Source organism: Chenopodium album, chromosome 9 (genome assembly GCF_948465745.1).
Source record: "Chenopodium album chromosome 9, dcCheAlbu1.1, whole genome shotgun sequence".
Taxonomy (NCBI): domain Eukaryota; kingdom Viridiplantae; phylum Streptophyta; class Magnoliopsida; order Caryophyllales; family Amaranthaceae; genus Chenopodium; species Chenopodium album.
The window spans coordinates 70391896-70410881 of NC_137842.1; the positions used below are offsets into that span (position 1 = coordinate 70391896).

Below are 18986 nucleotides of genomic sequence, written 5' to 3' on the forward strand. Positions count from 1 at the left end.
TCAATGAATAAAATATTTCCCTACCTCCACCATTCTCCTTAATTACCGTGTTTTTTTTTTTTTTTTTTTTTTTTTTTTTTTGAGAATTAGGCACCAAATTATGGGACGAAGGAGTAGTTGATATTTGACCGTTAGTGATTAAAATAGTCATCTTCATTATAAGAAGTAGAGGGTTCAAATCTCTTTATCCTTATGTGTTTGTACACGGAGTAATCTTGGTTACTTGGCCACTTGGGTGATGTAGTGTATTGTACGAAGTAATAATGGTTTGTTGCGTGACGTGGTGTAATGGTTAAAATTGTTTGGGTGATGATTTGGCTCGATGTTTGGAAGGTGACGAGTCCTTCTTACCAAGTCGTATACTCGTATTAATCTATACAGATAGAGAGTATACACATGTTTTTGTCATGAATTTCTAAATTTATCAATTGAAGTACTCCCTCTGTCTTTTTATTACATGTCTGTATTCTCTTTTTGGGTCATCAAAATTAAGTGCTTGTTTTTATTTAAAGGTTGTATTGTTTTTACAATATTATTCTCTTTTCGATGATTTGTTTTTTTTTTTATTATTATTATTTTTTTGTACTTTAAACATCAATATCCAATACTTTCTCTCTTATAATTTCCAATCACTTTTTCTTTCTTTCTAACCCCATATACTACCTCCGGTCTAATTTACTCGCAACAAAGGGGTATTATTTGTAGACATAAAATATTCCTTTGTTGCGAGTAAATTGGAGCGGAGGTAGTATATATTTATACTCCTAATTATTAATTTTATGAATTTAACTTTTTTAATTCTCGTACAAAATAAAAAATAGGCATGTAATAAAAAGACGTACAAATTACAGAATACGAGTACTGTTTTTTTAAAAGAAAAAGGCAATTAAAAAGTGACAACATACGGAGTATGAGAAACGACACAGGACCCCTAGGGCTGACAACCAACTCTATATATAACCCCTCAAAATCCATTTACATTTTACATCCCCACCATCTTCCATCACTTTCTCTCTCCTCATTTCGGATCTGCTAGGGTTTTCTCTGCCGCTTCATTTTCTCTCTCCTCCAAAACAATCTTCATCAATGGCTGCCACTTCCAAGAAGGTTACCCTGAAATCCTCCGACAACGAGCAATTCGATGTCGAAGAGATTGTCGCCTTGGAATCTCAGACAATCAAGCATATGATCGAAGATGATTGCGCCGACAACGCGATTCCTCTTCCTAATGTTACTGGTAAGATCCTTTCCAAGGTGATTGAGTACTGTAAGAAGCATGTTGATGCTGCTGCTTCTAAAGCTTCTGCTGAAGATCGATCTTCTACTAATTCTACTGCTGATGATGAACTTAAGAGCTGGGATGCTGAGTTTGTCAAAGTTGACCAGAATACCCTTTTTGATCTCATTTTGGTATATTCTACTTTTCTCTCTCTTCATTTCTCCCTTTTCTCTAGATTTTAGATCTTGTTTTAATTTAGTGTTTGTGCTCTTAATTTATTTTTTGGGTTCAATTTTCTGATTTTGCTGTTTATGTGATTTTCTAGATCTAAATCTGTGTTCATTTGGTTTAAAATGTGATTATTTGTTGGGTGTTTTGGTGAATTTTGGTCGTCGTCATTTGATTGTTGAATTAAATTATTTTGGGGATTAATTTGTTTTGAAGTTAAACTTTAATTTCTCGTTTCTGTAATTGATTGAAATGATTTTTGATGTTTGATGAAGTTATGTTTGTGTAATTGTTTGTTGGGACGCTCTTGAATTGCTAGTTTTTGGTTATTTTTTACAATTGATTACATGTTCATATGAAGTTAATTTGGATGTTTAGGATTGGAAGTTGTAGTTATTTGTAGACCTGTTGGTTGATTACATGTTGATGTCATATGAAGTTAAGTTGGATGTTTAGGATTGGAAGTTGTAGTTATTTGTAGACCTGTTGGTTGATTTTGTTTATGCTAATTTAGCTGCGATGCCCTGTGCTGTTGGGAATTTGAAGTTCCACCTATATATGTGCCTTCCAAGTTCTAGAAAGCTCTGAAAATCCCCAGCCATTTTCGGCTTCGAATTGCGAACCCCCAGCTGTTTCGGGTTTTTGAAACCATTGATTTGCAAAGCCCTAACTGTTTCGGGCTTTATGAAACCCCATTGATTTGCCAACCCCCAACCATGATTTTGAAACCCCATTGATTTGCAAATCACCAACCAAATGGATGGGATTAGAGATTTTTCCATCATCTAATTGTTATTTCCTAAAACTTTATTCTTCCGACTCAGCTTTCTTTTTATTCAAGGGTTTTTTGTTCATTCACTGGCTCCTGTTGATAATCTGTATTGTGCTTATGGTTTTGTTTAGAAAGAAATGAACTTGAATTATGGATTGCAGCAATTTGTCTGATTATCAAGTTTTTAACATGATGGTTTCTGTTTCTCTGATAATTTATTTGCATGATCAAACCCCGACCCCAACACACTAATTCAATAGTTTATATTGGGTTAACCCTAAATGGTAGGTGTTTGTCATTATTTGTGAGTGTTTTTTTCATGGTTGTAGAATTTCTAGACCTCCATTGGTGAAGGATTCTTAAACTTCATTGTTGAGGAAAGATGGGTATGTTATTTGTGGGTTAGCGTTGTTAAGCTTTCGTTAGACCAAAATACCCAATTGACATGTTTCTCATGTTGAGAAACTTGTATTTTCTCCCCTGTACCTCTAGTTCTTCCATCTTTTTGATCAGTTATATTCTGCTCTGCTCCCTTATAGTAGCTTTGTTTGCCCATTTCATGCCAGCAGAAATTCACTGCAACATTAAGATTCTAATGGCATGACTAAGTTGGGACCATCTTTGATTGAATGCTCTTATGATGCTCTACTGCTTACTTTTGGGTCTGTTGTGACAATTATCCATTACTCCTCTCTTTATGTTTTGTTTCTCTGATTTGTCAATCTCGATACTGATTTTCAGTGCATTTATTCTTGGTTTAGGCTGCTAACTACCTGAACATCAAGAGTCTGCTGGACTTGACCTGCCAAACTGTGGCTGACATGATCAAAGGCAAGACTCCTGAGGAGATCAGGAAGACCTTCAACATCAAGAACGACTTCACCCCAGAGGAGGAAGAGGAGGTTAGGAGGGAGAACCAGTGGGCCTTTGAATGAACTTCATGGATGGGAGCTGCATCTCACCTAAAATGTTTATAGAATAGGAGTCTGTTGATATCAAGAGTCGCCCTTTTGTTTTGGTCGAAAACTATCTAGAAACTAATTTAAAACCTGGTCTGTCCATTCGGCTCATTAGTAGTACTTGTTTTTGTGCTATTTACAATGGAAGTGAAGCATAACTATGTAAGTTTTTGCTATCGTTATCTTAAAACATTTGTAGTGTAAGCACAATTTCTGATGGTATGAAATTATTCTGCTGATAATGGACATCATTATTCTGTGTCTGAAAATGTGCAATATGTATGTTGAGAAAGTAAGGTTCTCATCATGTTCATGCTCTTACATTGTCGCTAAAATGTAGAACGATATGACTAGCGGGGCCTCAGGATTATTTCATAGTATATGGTTCATCAAATATTGACACCATAGCTTAATGTGTCTGATAAGGTGAGAGCCGATCCTCTCTCGTTGCCTAAATATCGCCTTTTTTGTCCCACTCCTTGTTCCTTGTTCCAAATTTCTCTTCAAAATCACACCTATTGTAAAATGGATTCAGAATCAGAAAGAAAAACCAAAAATAGATCCAATCAATATTAAGAACAATTGCTTTTTTTTTTTGAAGCTAATCTAAACAATTGCTAAAATGCTTTAAAAAAAAATTATCACCAAATTGCAGTACTTTAACTTGATTATAGTTAATTAATAATAATTTTGATCCATATGACTTGCAGTCTCAGCATTCTGGTACGCATTGTGATGGTTGTTAGAAATCAAGTCTCGTTGCAAATTAACAAGCTCCTTGTACTGCTGAATATGGTTCTTTTGGCCATCAATTGTAAGCATTAGGTAATTTATTTCAGAAACCGAATATCGTTGGTACGCCTTAAACTCTTCAATCACCTTTAAAAACTGTTCATTTTCTTTCATTAATATCGTACACTTCTCTTCGAGTCTTTCTTTATCTTCCTCATTCACCTTATCTTTCACCAAAAGCTCTTGTCTTTCCTCAATCAATTTTTTGAATCCCTCTTCGAGTATTGTGTATTCCTCGTACCGTGCACTTGCTTCCTTGAGTTCGTCCGTAAGCTTCTGTTTCTCATCCTCCCATATCTTCCTCTCCTTTGTTAGTTGTTCTGTAAGCATCTGCTTCTCATTCTCCCACATCTTCTTATTCATTATTAGTGTTTGAATGTTTATTTGGGCTTGCTGTAGTTGCCCATCCTTTATTTTTTGCACCTGCTGTTCCGTTATTAGTTTGTTCATGGATTTTTGCTTCTGCCTTAGTTGCTCATCCTTTGATATTTTTGAAGCAATTCCCTACAAATGTGTATGATTAATGATTGTATTATACTACGTAATTGTAATTTCAATACATGCTTTAGAATAAATACTAAAGAAAATTAGCACAAAAGTATTCCCATTATGTAAAGACTAGAATAGACCCGGTTTAAAATAACTTATTGTAGACCCAACCTTCTAGTATACCATACGAATGTGATTATATGATACGAAATGTGATTATATTACTACAAAAGTGATTATATCATCCTGAAACTGTTATATAAATGTATCACTTAAAAAGTGAATTTATCATTATAAAAAATATCAAATAGTAAATTACATCATTCAAAAGATGATTTTTAAATTTTATCATCCTAAATATAATTATATAATCTCATTAAATGATTTACTATGAGATTATATAATTCAAAATATGCCTCACAAAAAGATAATTATATCATCTAAAAATGTGATTATATCATCTAGAATGTGTTTATATTATTTGAAAGTGTCAAATTTTGGATTTATTGTAGACCGGGTCCATCAGGGCCGTCTCCGACAATTTGGTGGCCCTGTTCTAACTTTTAAAATCGGGCCCTTCAATTTTGGAGGACTATTTTAAAAGGTTAAAAATATTATTATTATAAAATGGCTTTTTTTTTTTTCGAGTACAGTACTACAAATTATTATAGAGCTTAAATATTCATAGTAATAAGTTTCATAGCAATTCAATAAAACAACAAACAAAAACTTTTTATTTAAAAAGTGTCATCCTTTTAATATTTTTTGAAGCAAAATCCACAAATATATCTTCATAATCAAAGATGAATTTTTAGGTTTTAGTTTGAAAATGATGGTCTTTTACGAGGAAGAAGGTGAATTTGTAAGGTTATAATTTTTATTTTTTTAAATTATGGGGCCCTGATTTTGAGGGGCCCTGTTACGTGTGTGAGAAAAAACATGTCTAAAGACGGCCCTGGGGTCCATACAAGACCAACTAAACCTGCTTTGATCCTATGAGGTCAATCCCATTATTCAATTTCCATAATTCTGAACCATTTTTTTTTCTTTCTCTTTATCTCTATAACTCCACATGTATATTTGTACTTTCAATCAATTTCCTTAAATTCCGTAAAAAATGGGAAATAGACTTCTAATTATGAAACGGAGGAGTATGACTTTAACAATGATGCAGAGAACAAAACCACAATTTCACATATAGATTAAAAAAAAAAAAAAAAAAAAAAAATCATATCATAATATTCAAGTAGAATTACTACGATTAATAAAATATGATGATAGAGAGAATAGTTACCTTAAGACTGTCATTAATGAGGTAAACATTGGTTATTATGAAAATTAAACCAACAAAATACTGCGAAACCACCGTAATAGTCTTTAGGAAAGTAAAATTTCCCAAAAGCAAAGAAACAATGAACCCAATACATCCCCACCTCTCCAGCTCGAATACCCATTGTTCAACCTCATATGCCATCCTATTTTGTTTTTTTTCCCCACCCTTTTTAGTTTTTAACCTAGATCGTGGTGAGTATATGCTAAAATCTAATCTAATATATATATATAAAGGGGAGTTTTTTCCCGAGTTTTTAGAGGCCACATAGGATCTAATTTTCTTAGTGTGATTATAAATTTTAGTAGTAACCAATTAAATAGGACATTATTAAAATCTTTTATAATTAAATAATTCAAATGCCATGTAAGCAAAATTGGCGAATGAAATTTTTCAATTTAAATTAATTAAATATAAAATATTATCTTTTAATATTAGGAATTTTATCTAAATATATAACAAATTTTAGCACATAAATATAGGTTTTAAAAAAATTATTTTTAAAAATTCAAACAAACCATCTAGTGTAACCCTAATTCTTAGTTGGGAAAATATGTACTATATGTTAATCTTATTTGATTTCTAAAATTTTCCCTTTTTATAAAATAAATAAATACTCCGTAAATTGGTAACACAATTTTGAATTTCCTGATTTTTAGGCAACACTTATTTTTTATATAATTTTTTTTTTTATTTCATGTATAAAAAGAACTCATAAATTTATCTACTAGTAACTAGAGGCTGGAGCTACTCTACCACTCTATGGGCGTGTTCGGCAAAAATTATTATTATTATTATTTTTATTTTCGATCACTTTTTTTACACAACAATCGTTATTCGTTAACATTTACACCATTAAAGCCTGGGTGTTTGCTCTTTCGTCCCCACACGTCTTGCATGCCATTATCTATACTATCGTTTTAACTTTAAATAAATTTTTTTGGTGTCATTTTCAATCATCAAATTTTGCCATGGTTTTATTTTATTCCTTCTTATGCTTACTCGATATCGATATACATTTAAGTGATTCTAACATCACTTTTTGAACTCGTATTAACACTTTTGATTTCATATCAGATAAGCTTTGTTTTTAAAAAAATTATACTACGTATAAAGATTAGTTACATAATTCGACTTCAATTTGTTACAATTTTATGATTTTGTGCGCACCCATATTTATATCCTCGGACTTGGACTGACCGCAAGTTAAGATAGATAAAACAATTCTACTTCATATGTTCGTGTTTGGCTAGCTATTTCACATGTGAAAGAAGGATAACCAATCTTTTTGAGAGAAGAACAAATAGATTACGCGCCATCAAAGTAACAGAAAACAAATTCATCCAACTCACCCAAAAAAAAAAGGAAAGATTGTGCATTTATCATATGTTCTGCTCATTTTTCTTCTATAATGGCAATTATCAAACTAAAGACTATCAACACGTTTTATGCTGCCACACTAATTTTATTGAAGATTGAGATTCCTTTACCCTCACCATTAACACGATAGTTATGATAGAGCTTTCACTTTACTTATCTTGTAAAATTACCAGTATTATATTTATTCTGCTATTTTCGTGTAAACTCTATTTTTTTTTTAGAGAATTAAAAAAGTTAAACACTATTAAACGTGTAGAGACGATTTAGGTGCTAAAATACGATTGGTCTAATCAACCCATTCACAAATTTAGTTTTAGGTATGAACACTCAAGATTCTTTAATTTACATCATGCAACACCGCCTTATATATAATCTGATTTGGTGCGTCAATTTTCCAACACACCAAGCATCTTTTTATCACTTGATCAATCACTTTTACCATATGCTTTAAATTTTTATGAAATACTTTATTTAAAGAGAATATGATAAATGTTCTCTTTTCATTTACGTACACACCTGAAAAAAATTAGGAATAGTGATAAAAGTGTGCCCTCCACACGCCAAAGACCCTTGCTTAGTTGCTTATATATATCCCTTAACAACCTGAGTGTGTCTTCCACACTCTCTTGCCTTAATCTTAGGAAAACATCATTAAGCTTCATTCTCATTTTCCTAAACTTCTCATTATTTTTTTTTTCAGTTTTTTTTTTGTCCTTGCAAAAGTTTTTCTTATGTCTTCTAATCATTCTAACAACAATGAAAAACCCTCCTTCAACCAAGTGAAGCCTACCATCACTCCAAGCATCGAAATTGAACACGAGTCCGATGGCCCGGATTACTCGAAACGTGCCCAATGGCTCCGGGCCGCGGTCCTTGGGGCGAATGACGGACTCCTATCTGTAGCCTCACTTATGATTGGGGTCGGGGCAGTCCGGCCCGACCCGGGTACGATGGCTCTAACCGGGCTTGCGGGCTTGTTTGGTGGGGCGTGTAGCATGGCCTTAGGCGAGCTTGTGTCGGTTTGGGCCCAACGGGATGCTGAGCTTGCACAACTCTTCCGTGACCAAGAGGACCATCCTAGCCCGCCTGGCTCCCTGGATGATAAAAAGCGGGCCCTACCAAGCCCGCTATGTGCCGCGGCTGCTTCAGCAGCGGCATTTGCAGTCGGAGGAGGGGTGCCACTCCTTGCAGCCGCATTCATAAAGTCCTACAAGGCAAGGTTGGTCTCGGTGCTAGTAACGGTAACACTCGCGCTATTCGCCTTTGGTTGGCTCGGGGCTGTCCTAGGAAAGGCTCCGGCCTTGAGATCATCAATAAGAGTCTTGGTAGGTGGATGGATAGCCATGGGAGTCACATTTGGGCTGACAAAGTTGGTCGGTTTTACAGGGATATAGCAACCTAGAAGTGTGACTCAACTCTATATTGTTGTAATAGAAAATTGTACGTTTACGTACATCATTGAATTATATGAATGAATGAAATTTCATTGTAGTTTTAAATTAATTTGATCATGTATAATTTAAAGTAAACGACCTAACCTCCCTAAATTTAGCCTTAATCCACCAGACTCCTTAACAAATTTGGGGTAGGGGAAAGTTTGGCCTAGTTTGTCTATGCTCGATGAATCATGTGACATAAAGATCAAAACCCGAAATCTAGGTATTCTACTATTAGGCCAAGCTTTCGTTAGTATCAAACGGAACTTGTATGTTTGTGTTGAGATTTATTGAGAAATACTTGTATTACTTTAATTTAGGTGCACTTAATAATGGGCATGTAAAGAGTATTGCTCTCCCCTAAATTAAATCGGTAAGGTCTAATAATGCATGTGATTAATTAACGTAGTTTCAGGCAGTTTTCTAGCCTGTTTTCTGTATTAATGATGCAGTCATATAATGTGAGTGGAAATGCGTATAACAGATTAACAGTCCATTAATTTGTTTCTTTGATATAGTAATCAACTAACTGACCAATAACAAAATTAGAGAGATGTAGCTTAGGTACCTAGTTATGTCTCATCTTTAGGGATGTGTATCAACAATTATCATCTTAAATTTACAAGGAAATATTGGAGTGACAATATTAATTTAGCTAGATTAAGCAACCCTGTTCAAACAACCTACATTGATAACAATTATATACGAAGTAAAACGGTTTAAAAAATGATGATAAAACAAAAACAAAGCAAATTAATTAAGATCCAATCAATAATGAAATAAATTTCTACCACTAAAATGTAACTATTTAAAGTCTAGTAATCAGGTGACATATCGCTTGTTTCCTCAGTACTCTGGTAGGCCGCATTGTGACGGTATTGGTCGGTAAAACCTGAAAGGAGTACAATCATATATTGTTGGCGATTATTAAGTTCATCATATTTTGCAATAACATTAAATAGGTGATCAATCTGTGACTTTAGGTTATTTCTTTCAAACTCCCAATTTTGTTGGTAAATCTTAAACTCTTCACCCACATTTTGTTCGTAAACCTTATACTCTTCAACCACCTTTGAAAGCTCCTTCTTTTCCTTGCTTAATATCCTACACTTCTCTTCGAGTTTTTCCTTATCTTTATCCTTTTCTTCCCCATCCCCGTTCACCAAATTTTTCTTCATAAACTCTTGTCTTTCCTCCTCCATGTTTTTTACTTGCTCTTCGAGTTTCGACAACTTCTTGAGGTAGATCATCTCATATGTGTACAACTCGATTCGTGCTCGTGCTTCCTCCACTTGCTCCGTAAGGCTCAATTTCTCCTCCTCCCACATCTTCTTCTCCGTTGTTGATTGTTCCTCAAGTTTCTGTTTCTCCTCCTCCCACATCTTCTTCTCCATTGTTACTTGTTCCGTAAGCTTCTGTTTCTCCTCTGATACTTGTTTCATAAGCTTTTGTTTCTCCATCCCCCACATCTTCTTCTCCATTATTAGTTCGTCAACGTATATTTGCATCTGCTTTAGTTTCTCATCCTTTGATGATGCTTCTGAAGTTGTTTCCTACAAACATGTATGATAATGATATTATATATGCGGGATAATCATAATTTATCTATACTTAGTATTTAAAAACACGCTAGTTAATTATAAATTCAATACCTGTGCGGTAATAAAAACAAATTATTTTAAGTGTAATTTAACATGAAAACTACCTATAATCTCACAAATTATACAAATTGTTATGATTGATTATCATACAGATTCGAGCGATGTACGAGTAGGGATCAAATTGACTAATTTTCATAAATTTTTTAAAAATATACTATAAATATCATGATAATTTTGTTCGTAATTTTTTTAAAATCCAAATTTGATAAAGTTAAAGAAGTATGGAGTAAAACTTCTATTCTCTAAAAATAAAACGGTAGATATCGGAGGAAAAAAAAAAAACCAATTGAAGCTTAAAAAATCCACATAATCAATTGATGTAATACAATTTAAACTTACCCTAACAAAAATAATCCTAAAAACTTAAAGCACTTCAATATATACTCCATAGTCAGTATAGTGCAAACGAACAAAACCAATTAAAAAAAATAATTCAGTTTTCACATAATTAACGAAAATTAACTCGATCTAAAACAATAAAAACATAAAAACATAAAAACAAGAGAGATAGAATAGTTACCGGAAGAATGAAATTAATGAGGATGTTAATATTAGTTACAATGAAAATTACACCGACTATTAGCTGCACGATGGCCGTAAAGAGATGTAGGGAAGGAAAATATATTGATAAAAACAAAGATAATAAGAACCCTAAACATCCCAATCTCTCCAACTCGAACACAAATTTTTCAAACTTAACATCCGTCATCCTTTAATTTTTTTAATTTTTGTTTGAGCCTAGATCACAGTGAATATTTTTTTTTTGAAGACAGATCACAGTGAATATTAGGATATATATATACAAGTCATATAAGTCACAAAGATATACTTTTACTCTTATTCGAATTCTAAAATTTTCCTATCTTATTTATTTATTTATTTTTAAACAAAAAAGGATGTAATTGGTAACAGAATTTTAAATTTCCTGATTTTAAGACTGATTACACGGTTTTGTTTTGTTTTTTTTCTTTTTTTTAAAGTATGATACTCCTTATCATTCTACGATTTAAATTTTACTAAAAAAAATATCAATATTAAATATAACAGTATATTTATGTTGAGTGCTTTGGATAAATGAAGTGATTTACAGCGTATAATATAATTAATCTTTTGCACTTACCATTTATTTATCACGAGAGTGAGATGCCAGGTTCAAGTGATTAGAATTTTCCTCCCGATTCTAAGAGATCTTGAGATCGATGATTTTTTATTCCTTCGCCGGTTGGCATTGCTTGTGGATTCGGAGCCTTTTTTTCATTTAATATACATCTTTTTTTTAAATTGATCGTTTTTAAGTGCATTATTTTTTTTAAACATCTTCTTTTATATACTAAGGGTCTATTCTCATACGTTTATTTTCAGTTTAGTTCAGCTCAGCTCAGCTCTTAATTTCCTTCTCTTATAAAATATTCATTTCAATTCAGTTCAGTTCACTCAATGAGAACAGGCTCTAAATATAGTTTATGTATATATCTCCTCACATGATATCCACTATTACTTATACCCCTTTATTTTTTTTTTATTAAGTGAGAGTTGAATTGAGCAGAGTAAAATAGAAATGGTAATAGGAATTAGAAAATACTAATAGAAATGATACCACTTTATGACGACTCAATTTAGGTAACAACCTTTTTTTTTTTATTAAGTGACTCCTGTAACAGTGATGGTGTAACTCCTAAAACACTAACAAATTCACCCCTTTAACATATAAGAATTTGTGTTTATGATTATATCAACATAAAAAAAAAAAAAAAAAAAAAAAAGTAAAAGTCCATGTCAATTCTTATAAGCAATGCAATAAAATTAATTAGAATGGAATTCAAGTAGAAGAAGATGAAAAGATAAAGATTGGCAAGTTTAGTTCCTTGATTCGACTTCAATTTGTTACAAATTTTTGATTTTGTGCATCACCCATCCTAATAATTAATTAAATTGAGGCATAAACCACTTGTAGCTACCTCTAATCTTTAAGGATGTATCAGCAATCATGCATCCTAAATTTTAGGGAAAAAAAAAAAAAAAAAAAAAAAAAAAACAATTCCACATTCCCACTTTAATCAATCTAACAACTATTTTGAAAGCAGTGGTAGTGTTCTTTGACATAAATCAATTTTTCTCCCTTGATTAAACTTCAGATCACAAACTTATTAAGGGTACAAGATAATCAGATGAGATTATCTATAACAAACACTTGAGATTAGGAAAACACTCCGGGATTTTATTCAATTTTGGACAGTACCGGATGACAAACCGATCAAGCTGTGAGAGGCACCCAATTGACTCTGGAAGGACAGTCATGTTATAAAGCCATAAGAGATAGAGCTCCTTGAGTTCTCTATAACAAACAAGTTCCCTTGGTAAGGGTTCGGGTTTTAACATGTTTGTCAATGTTAGAGAATGGAGACTCTTAAGGCCTTTCCAAGCAGCAGCTGCCCTGTCAGTATTACTCTCTTCGTCGACATCTTTCATATCTTCCCAGTTCAATTCTTCACAACCGTCAACTTCTAGCTCCTCGAGGGCATGGAAGTTTTCTAAAGATTCGAGTACCCCACTAACATGTTATCGGAGCCGGCGTGACACAAAGGTCACGGGTTCGAATCTCATCCACCCCCACTTTCAAGTGGAATATTAAGTGCTGGGTATGAGGAGGGCCCATGTTGCATCCACACTTCTAGCCCAAACGGGCTCTCATGTGAGGGGGAGTGATAGAGTATAAAAAACATATTTCTGGGCCTCAACTATTAGTTTAAGCTTTTGGTTGAGTTGGTCCTCTAACACTATAAAATTGGATCTATCTAATTTACAGTGTTGAATGAAATATTTCTTGTTAAGAAGTTCCTCAAAACAAGAATTGAATGCTTCTTTTGATCCAGTAACATCCCATGGTACTTCATCGACTAAACCTTGAACCTCCCAAAGCTGATTCAATTCTACCTTATTAAACTCGTAATCAACAGGAAACAACGAAGAGTAATTCAATAGTTGTTGTTCATATTTAGAGAGTTGTGGAATTAAGTCCAATGATAGAATAAATCTTACTGGATCTTGGACACTAGTGATCAAATAATCATTGAAATACTACCATCTCTAGATAGTAAAATCAGAAGAAAGAATTGAAGATATTATTCGCACATTTATTACAAATCTCTAGACCAATTTCTGTCAAAAGGGGATTTTTCTCTTCTTCTGTTATGTTTCTAAATGCTATGCTCTGAAACAAATGTCTAGCGTCTACCTCATGGAGATTTCCCAACTCATAAGGTGCGCCTTCAGCCATTGGCAGTTGAAGGCCACGACACTCCATGGGGCTGGACCGCGATGTGACTAATATCTTACTCCCGGCCCGTATTCACTAGAGAAAGACAACAAAGGCTCTATATATCTCCAATTATCAGGATACTCGCCAGACAAATCATCTAACACAAGCAAATATTTTTTCCCATCAAAAATTTTCTGCAACTTTGAAATAATCTGGTCAAAGGTACCCTTATCAAATGACATTACATCATCAGCAACTCTAAGAACATGCCATAATAATAATGTACGGGTGTGATCTGCAAAATTATACAAATTTGATGTGGCTTGTTCCATGTTTTTTTTTTCCTTTTACAAATTGTTTCTTTGCTAGCAATGCAATGTAATTTGATAGTAAGTCATAGTCTACTCCTTTTGTCTCTGAATTCAGATTTGGTATTCATAGTATAATGTCAAGAAACTGTTTTATGTCAGTAAACAAATAAAATAAATAAATAACTAACACTAAAACTATTATTATCAACATGGTTGTTATGTACTTGTATAATTTTACTTACTACTTGTATTTTAACATCTTCAATACTTAATGTGCGATTAAATCTAGACCAGACCCAACTTTTTAGCAATAAACCAGTTAATATCGAAGATAAAGATCCTCTATAACTAACTTGACTAATTCAACATAGATTAGTATTAATCTATTGTTTCTATCTTTTGTAAATAGCTGGTTAGTCGTTTAAGTCTATCCTAAGCATAGTTAGTGTATATCCTTTATCTTGTTAATACTCTAGGCCTTAGCTTTTGTAACCAACTGTAAGCCTATTTAAAGGCTCTCAATATCTCAATGTAAATCATCAAAAGCTTTCCACTCATTCATAATATCTTATAATTAAATGGCGTGTGTGCCATGTTGTACTAGCTAATGGTACTGCAGCTTGTTAGTCAATCAACTAACGACCTACTCATCAATTTATCATGTCTCGAGCTTTGATTCAATTCATTCCATATATATACAAAATTACAAATAAACCTCTAAATGGTACTGCAGCTTATAAATGCGTATAATATCTTCCTCACAAATCTTATTCTATACTTTGTGTTTGGGTCCAATTTATCTAATTGGGCCTAGTCATTTATTTGGGTCCAATTATCTTATTGGGCCTGGTCACTAAATGATTCAATATTCCAAGGTCAAGGCCCGAGCCTCCAATCAAGCCAAGTCAACCAAGAGTCCTTTGGTCCGAATTGCCATGGTCAGCCCATGACTATTTAAGGGCTCAATTACTCTCCTCTCCTCATATGCAAAGGTATATAAGCCTTCAATTCATTCATTAATAGATCATTCACAAAAGCCTCAAGCAATTAATTCTCTTGCATAGCTTTCTCTCTCTAAACACTGTTTGACTTCGGCATCGGAGGGGTCTTCCTCGGATCCACCCCCGAGGCCAGTTTACGTGATTTAGTTGTGCAGGAAACCTTCGACCCAGCATCAATTGGATCGAACCAGTCTTCAGCCACTTCAGCGGGCCTTCGGCAAGGCCCCATGGTTTTCATCCGAAACAATTTGGCGCCGTCTGTGGGGAAGACTTTCAAAAATCTTTAAGCCAAACCTTTAATCAAAATCATCTTGCAATCATCTTAGTAGCAATGGCTAAGAACCGCAAGAGCAAAAGCCTCCGTCAAGGAGCGGGCGAAAGGCCTAAAACTCCTACTCCATCACCCTCACCGGACCGGAACTCTCCCAAGGGTGCCAGTTCGGGGGGAGGATCAGACCGGGAGGATTCTCTTTCTCCCGTAATTCACAACTCTCATTATAGACCGAGTCCCTCTCGGTCTAACAGAAGTCAGTCCGATCATAGGACTCACTCAATGCCCCAAAGCCAACCATCGACCATCCGCTCTCATTCCCACACTCAGCCGAGGACCCCTTTGACGGGGCCCAGCTCGGAGGAGGTGGCAAGAGCTCTGGCAGTGCTCATGGAGGCAATGAGGGCACAAAATATGCCTCCACCTCGTGACCGAACTCCTCCGCACACTAGGCATCAGCGGAGGAAGCTGGACCATGAGGGGGAGAAACCTCCCTCCTTCCGGGAGCTGGAAAAGTGGGAGGAGGATTCCTGGAGAACTGAAAGAGAGAGGAAGAAGAACCCTCAATTTTTCAAAGGATCCTCAACCACTCGGCCAGAAACGCATAGGAGCAGCAGCTCAGCCTCTCGGCCAGAATCTGCTCGCCGAGAGCAGCCTGAGACTGTTCGCCGAAGCGTACTCGACCGACTCGGCGGCAGGGAGCCGGGCGTGCATAGTCGCCTCTCGTTCCCCACCGCCGAGGCCCAGACTTCCCAGTCAGGGACGAAAACCACTTCTGCCTCTCTGAGAAGGCGGAGCGCGGTCCCTTCGGCCAGGAATAAAGGCAAGGTCGTTATGCTACCCACCAGTTCCCCATTCGAGCAATGGATACTGGAAGAGCATGTGCCCACGGTGAAAATACCGTCGCACATCACCTATGATGGGACTTCGGATCCGAAGGACCATATCGCCTCCTACGAGGGGCACATGCATCTCTGCCAAAGGTCCGAAGCGACCTGGTGCAAATATTTTCCCACCACTCTCAAGGGGGTCGCGCAAGCATGGATCTCCAAGAGAGTAAAGGAAGGCTCTATAACGGGGTGGGACGACCTGTCCACCAAGTTTAAGAGCAAATTCTCCACGGCAAACCGCCGAGAGAAAACCACTGCTGAGCTCATGGGCCTGCAGCAAGGGGAGACCGAAAGTCTCCGGGACTACTTGACCCGTTTCAGCAACGAGTCATCCAGCGTCTCTCAGCTGGACCAAGGGCTAGCCGTTTTTGCAATGCATAATGGCCTTCAGCCCGGGAAGTTCCTGGACTTCATGGTCATGCACACCCCGCAGACCTTGGAGGAAGCTTTGAATGCCTCGGACAAATTCATCCGAGCTGAGGAGTGGAATAAAACAAAAGCCCAACCCCAATCTGGGAATGGGAAACAAAAACAACCGTCTGAAGGCCAAGGCCATAAGACGAAGGGAAAGGCGAAAGCCTCGGAACAATCTTCGGCCAACGAGCCGAAGAAGGAAAAATCTGCCCCATTCACAGGCAGATACGAGTCCTACACTCCACTCTCTCTTCCACGCGCCAAAATTTACAGCGTGACAAAGGAAGAGCAGAGTTACCGAAAGTCGAGACCACTCCCAGAGTGGTATCAGCGAAAAAATAAAAATCAGTGGTGTGAGTTCCACGAATCTCCGGGACATAACACTGAGGAGTGTATCCAGCTGAAGGACCAGATCGAGGACATGGTCCGGAAGGGATACTTGAAAAAATACATCGCGGATCACCGCGAGAAAAAGGAGGCCGAGAAATCAACAAAGGACTCTCGGCAAGACCTTGACTTCCCCCGGAAGAACAGCAAAAATGCGGAGGGAAAATTCTCTCCAATCAATGTTATCTCGGGAAGAATATGCTCTCGGAGGGAGCACAAGCGAAACCTCAGGGCTCTGACCCACCAGGTGAACAACGCTGACATTCAGCCTCCTCAGTCGCCGATGCCGAACATGACGTTCACAGCCGCCGACTGCCGGGGGGTAACATTCCCTCACGAGGACCCGTTGGTGATCATCGCCACGGTGGCCAACCACGACGTCAGCAAGGTTCTTGTTGACGGCGGCAGCGGAGCAAACATTCTGTTCCGAAAGGCCTACAATCAAATCAAGCTGAAGCCCAAGCACCTTACGCCGGTACCTTATCCAGTATCCGGGTTCAACGGGGCTTCAACTTATCCAGATGGGAAGGTGACACTTCCTGTCACCATCGGCTGCGACGAGGCAGCCAGGAATGTCATGACTGAATTTTTGGTCACTGACGCTCCTTCAATGTACAACGTGATTTTGGGGAGACCCATAATTCACGAGATCCAAGGGGTCGTCTCAACCTATCATCAGCTGATGATTTACGTCTTAGACGCTGGCTTCCCCGAAAGGATCCAAGGCAGCCAAAAGGACGCCCGAAGGTGCAACTACCTCAAGCCATCCACTAGTCGCCCAGATGACGACGATGAGGATGAGGAGGAGAAAGAAAAAGAAAGAGAGCCCAGCACAAAAAAGCCGAAAGGCCTAAGTGCTTCGGCCCAAGGTTCTGTGCCCAGAGAAAAAGGGCCAGAAAGGGAAAAGGCTAGCTCTTCATCTGAGCCGAAAGACTTAGAGAGCCAACCGAAGAAGAAAAAGTCTGCGACGCCTGCTGACATAGACAGCAGGCCAAATTGTGAAGAGTCCAGTCCATCGGCCATGGACATGGACCAACAGACTGAAATGGTTGAGTTGACCGAAGGAGATGCTGAAAAATGCGTAACAATCGGGATGGACCTTGATCCGAACACCCGTTGTGAACTTATTCAACTCCTTCGGGACAACAGGGATGTGTTTGCTTTCTCGGCAGCTGATATGCCCGGGATAAATCCAAACCTCATCTCCCATAAGCTTAATGTTGACCCAACGTGTCGACCAATTAAGCAAAAGAAGCGGAATTACTCCGCTAACAAGAACCGAGACATCGCAGCCGAGGTCAAAAAGTTGCTGGACGCAGGCTTCATCGAGCCTTGCCAGTATCCAGAGTGGCTGGCAAATGTGGTGATGGTTCAGAAGGCCAATGGCACCTGGAGAATGTGCGTTGACTTCACGGACCTAAATAAGGCTTGTCCGAAGGATTTCTATCCCTTGCCGAGGATCGACCAGCTAGTTGACTCGACAAGTGGCCATGCCTTGCTTAGTTTCATGGACGCATTCTCGGGGTATCATCAGATCTTCATGCACCCCGACGATCGAGCAAAGACGGCATTCGTCACGAACGCCGGGGTGTACAATTATAAAATGATGCCCTTCGGATTGAAAAATGCGGGGGCAACCTATCAAAGGTTGGTGGATCAAGTTTTTGCCGATCAAAAAGGCCGAAACATGGAGGTTTATGTGGACGATTCAATCGTCAAAAGCAAAAAATCTGAAGACCATGTTAAGGACCTGGCTGAAACCTTCGCCACCTTAAGAAAGCATCAAATAAAGCTGAATCCGAAGAAGTGTGTCTTTGGCGTGAAGTCAGGGAAATTCCTTGGGTTCATGGTCAGCAAAAGGGGGATTGATGCCAATCCCTCCAAAGTCAAAGCAGCGCTCGATCTTCCTGAGCCGAAAACAAAGCGGGATGTTCAGCGGCTCACCGGGAGAATGGCAGCCCTCTCGAGGTTCATCTCTAGAGATTCGGATAAGGGGTTACCTTTCTTCAAAGCCTTGAAACTCCTAAAAACAAAAGAGCTCGTTTGGGAAGAAGAGCAAAAGGAAGCCTTCAAGCAGCTCCGGGAGCATCTGGCTCAACTCCCAACGCTGGCTAGTCCGGTAGAGGGAGAGATTTTGTATCTGTACGTGGCTGTTAGCCCAGCCACCATCAGTGCAGTGCTGCTGAA

At 37.3% G+C, this 18986-nt stretch overlaps 1 protein-coding gene and 1 pseudogene across 1 annotated transcript; both read left to right on the top strand.

Moving 5' to 3' along the window:
• Window positions 1–988: 988 nt before the first annotated feature.
• On the top strand, window positions 989–3429 carry LOC145559092 (SKP1-like protein 1A). The gene is made up of 2 exons (XM_081620503.1): window positions 989–1410; window positions 2981–3429. The coding sequence occupies exons 1-2, from the start codon at window positions 1087–1089 to the stop codon at window positions 3152–3154; spliced, it is 498 nt and encodes a 165-aa protein (XP_081476629.1). The 5' UTR covers window positions 989–1086; the 3' UTR covers window positions 3155–3429.
• A 4376-nt stretch (window positions 3430–7805) lies between these two features.
• LOC145560419 (vacuolar iron transporter homolog 2 pseudogene) lies at window positions 7806–8666 on the top strand (annotated as a pseudogene).
• Window positions 8667–18986: the final 10320 nt, after the last annotated feature.

Coding starts and splice junctions, on each gene's coding strand:
- LOC145559092 (XM_081620503.1), top strand. CDS start 1,087: ATGGCTGCCACTTCCAAGAAGGTTACCCTGAAATCCTCCGACAACGAG. Junction 1,411..2,980: donor CCCTTTTTGATCTCATTTTG/GTATATTCTACT, acceptor TTCTTGGTTTAG/GCTGCTAACTACCTGAACAT.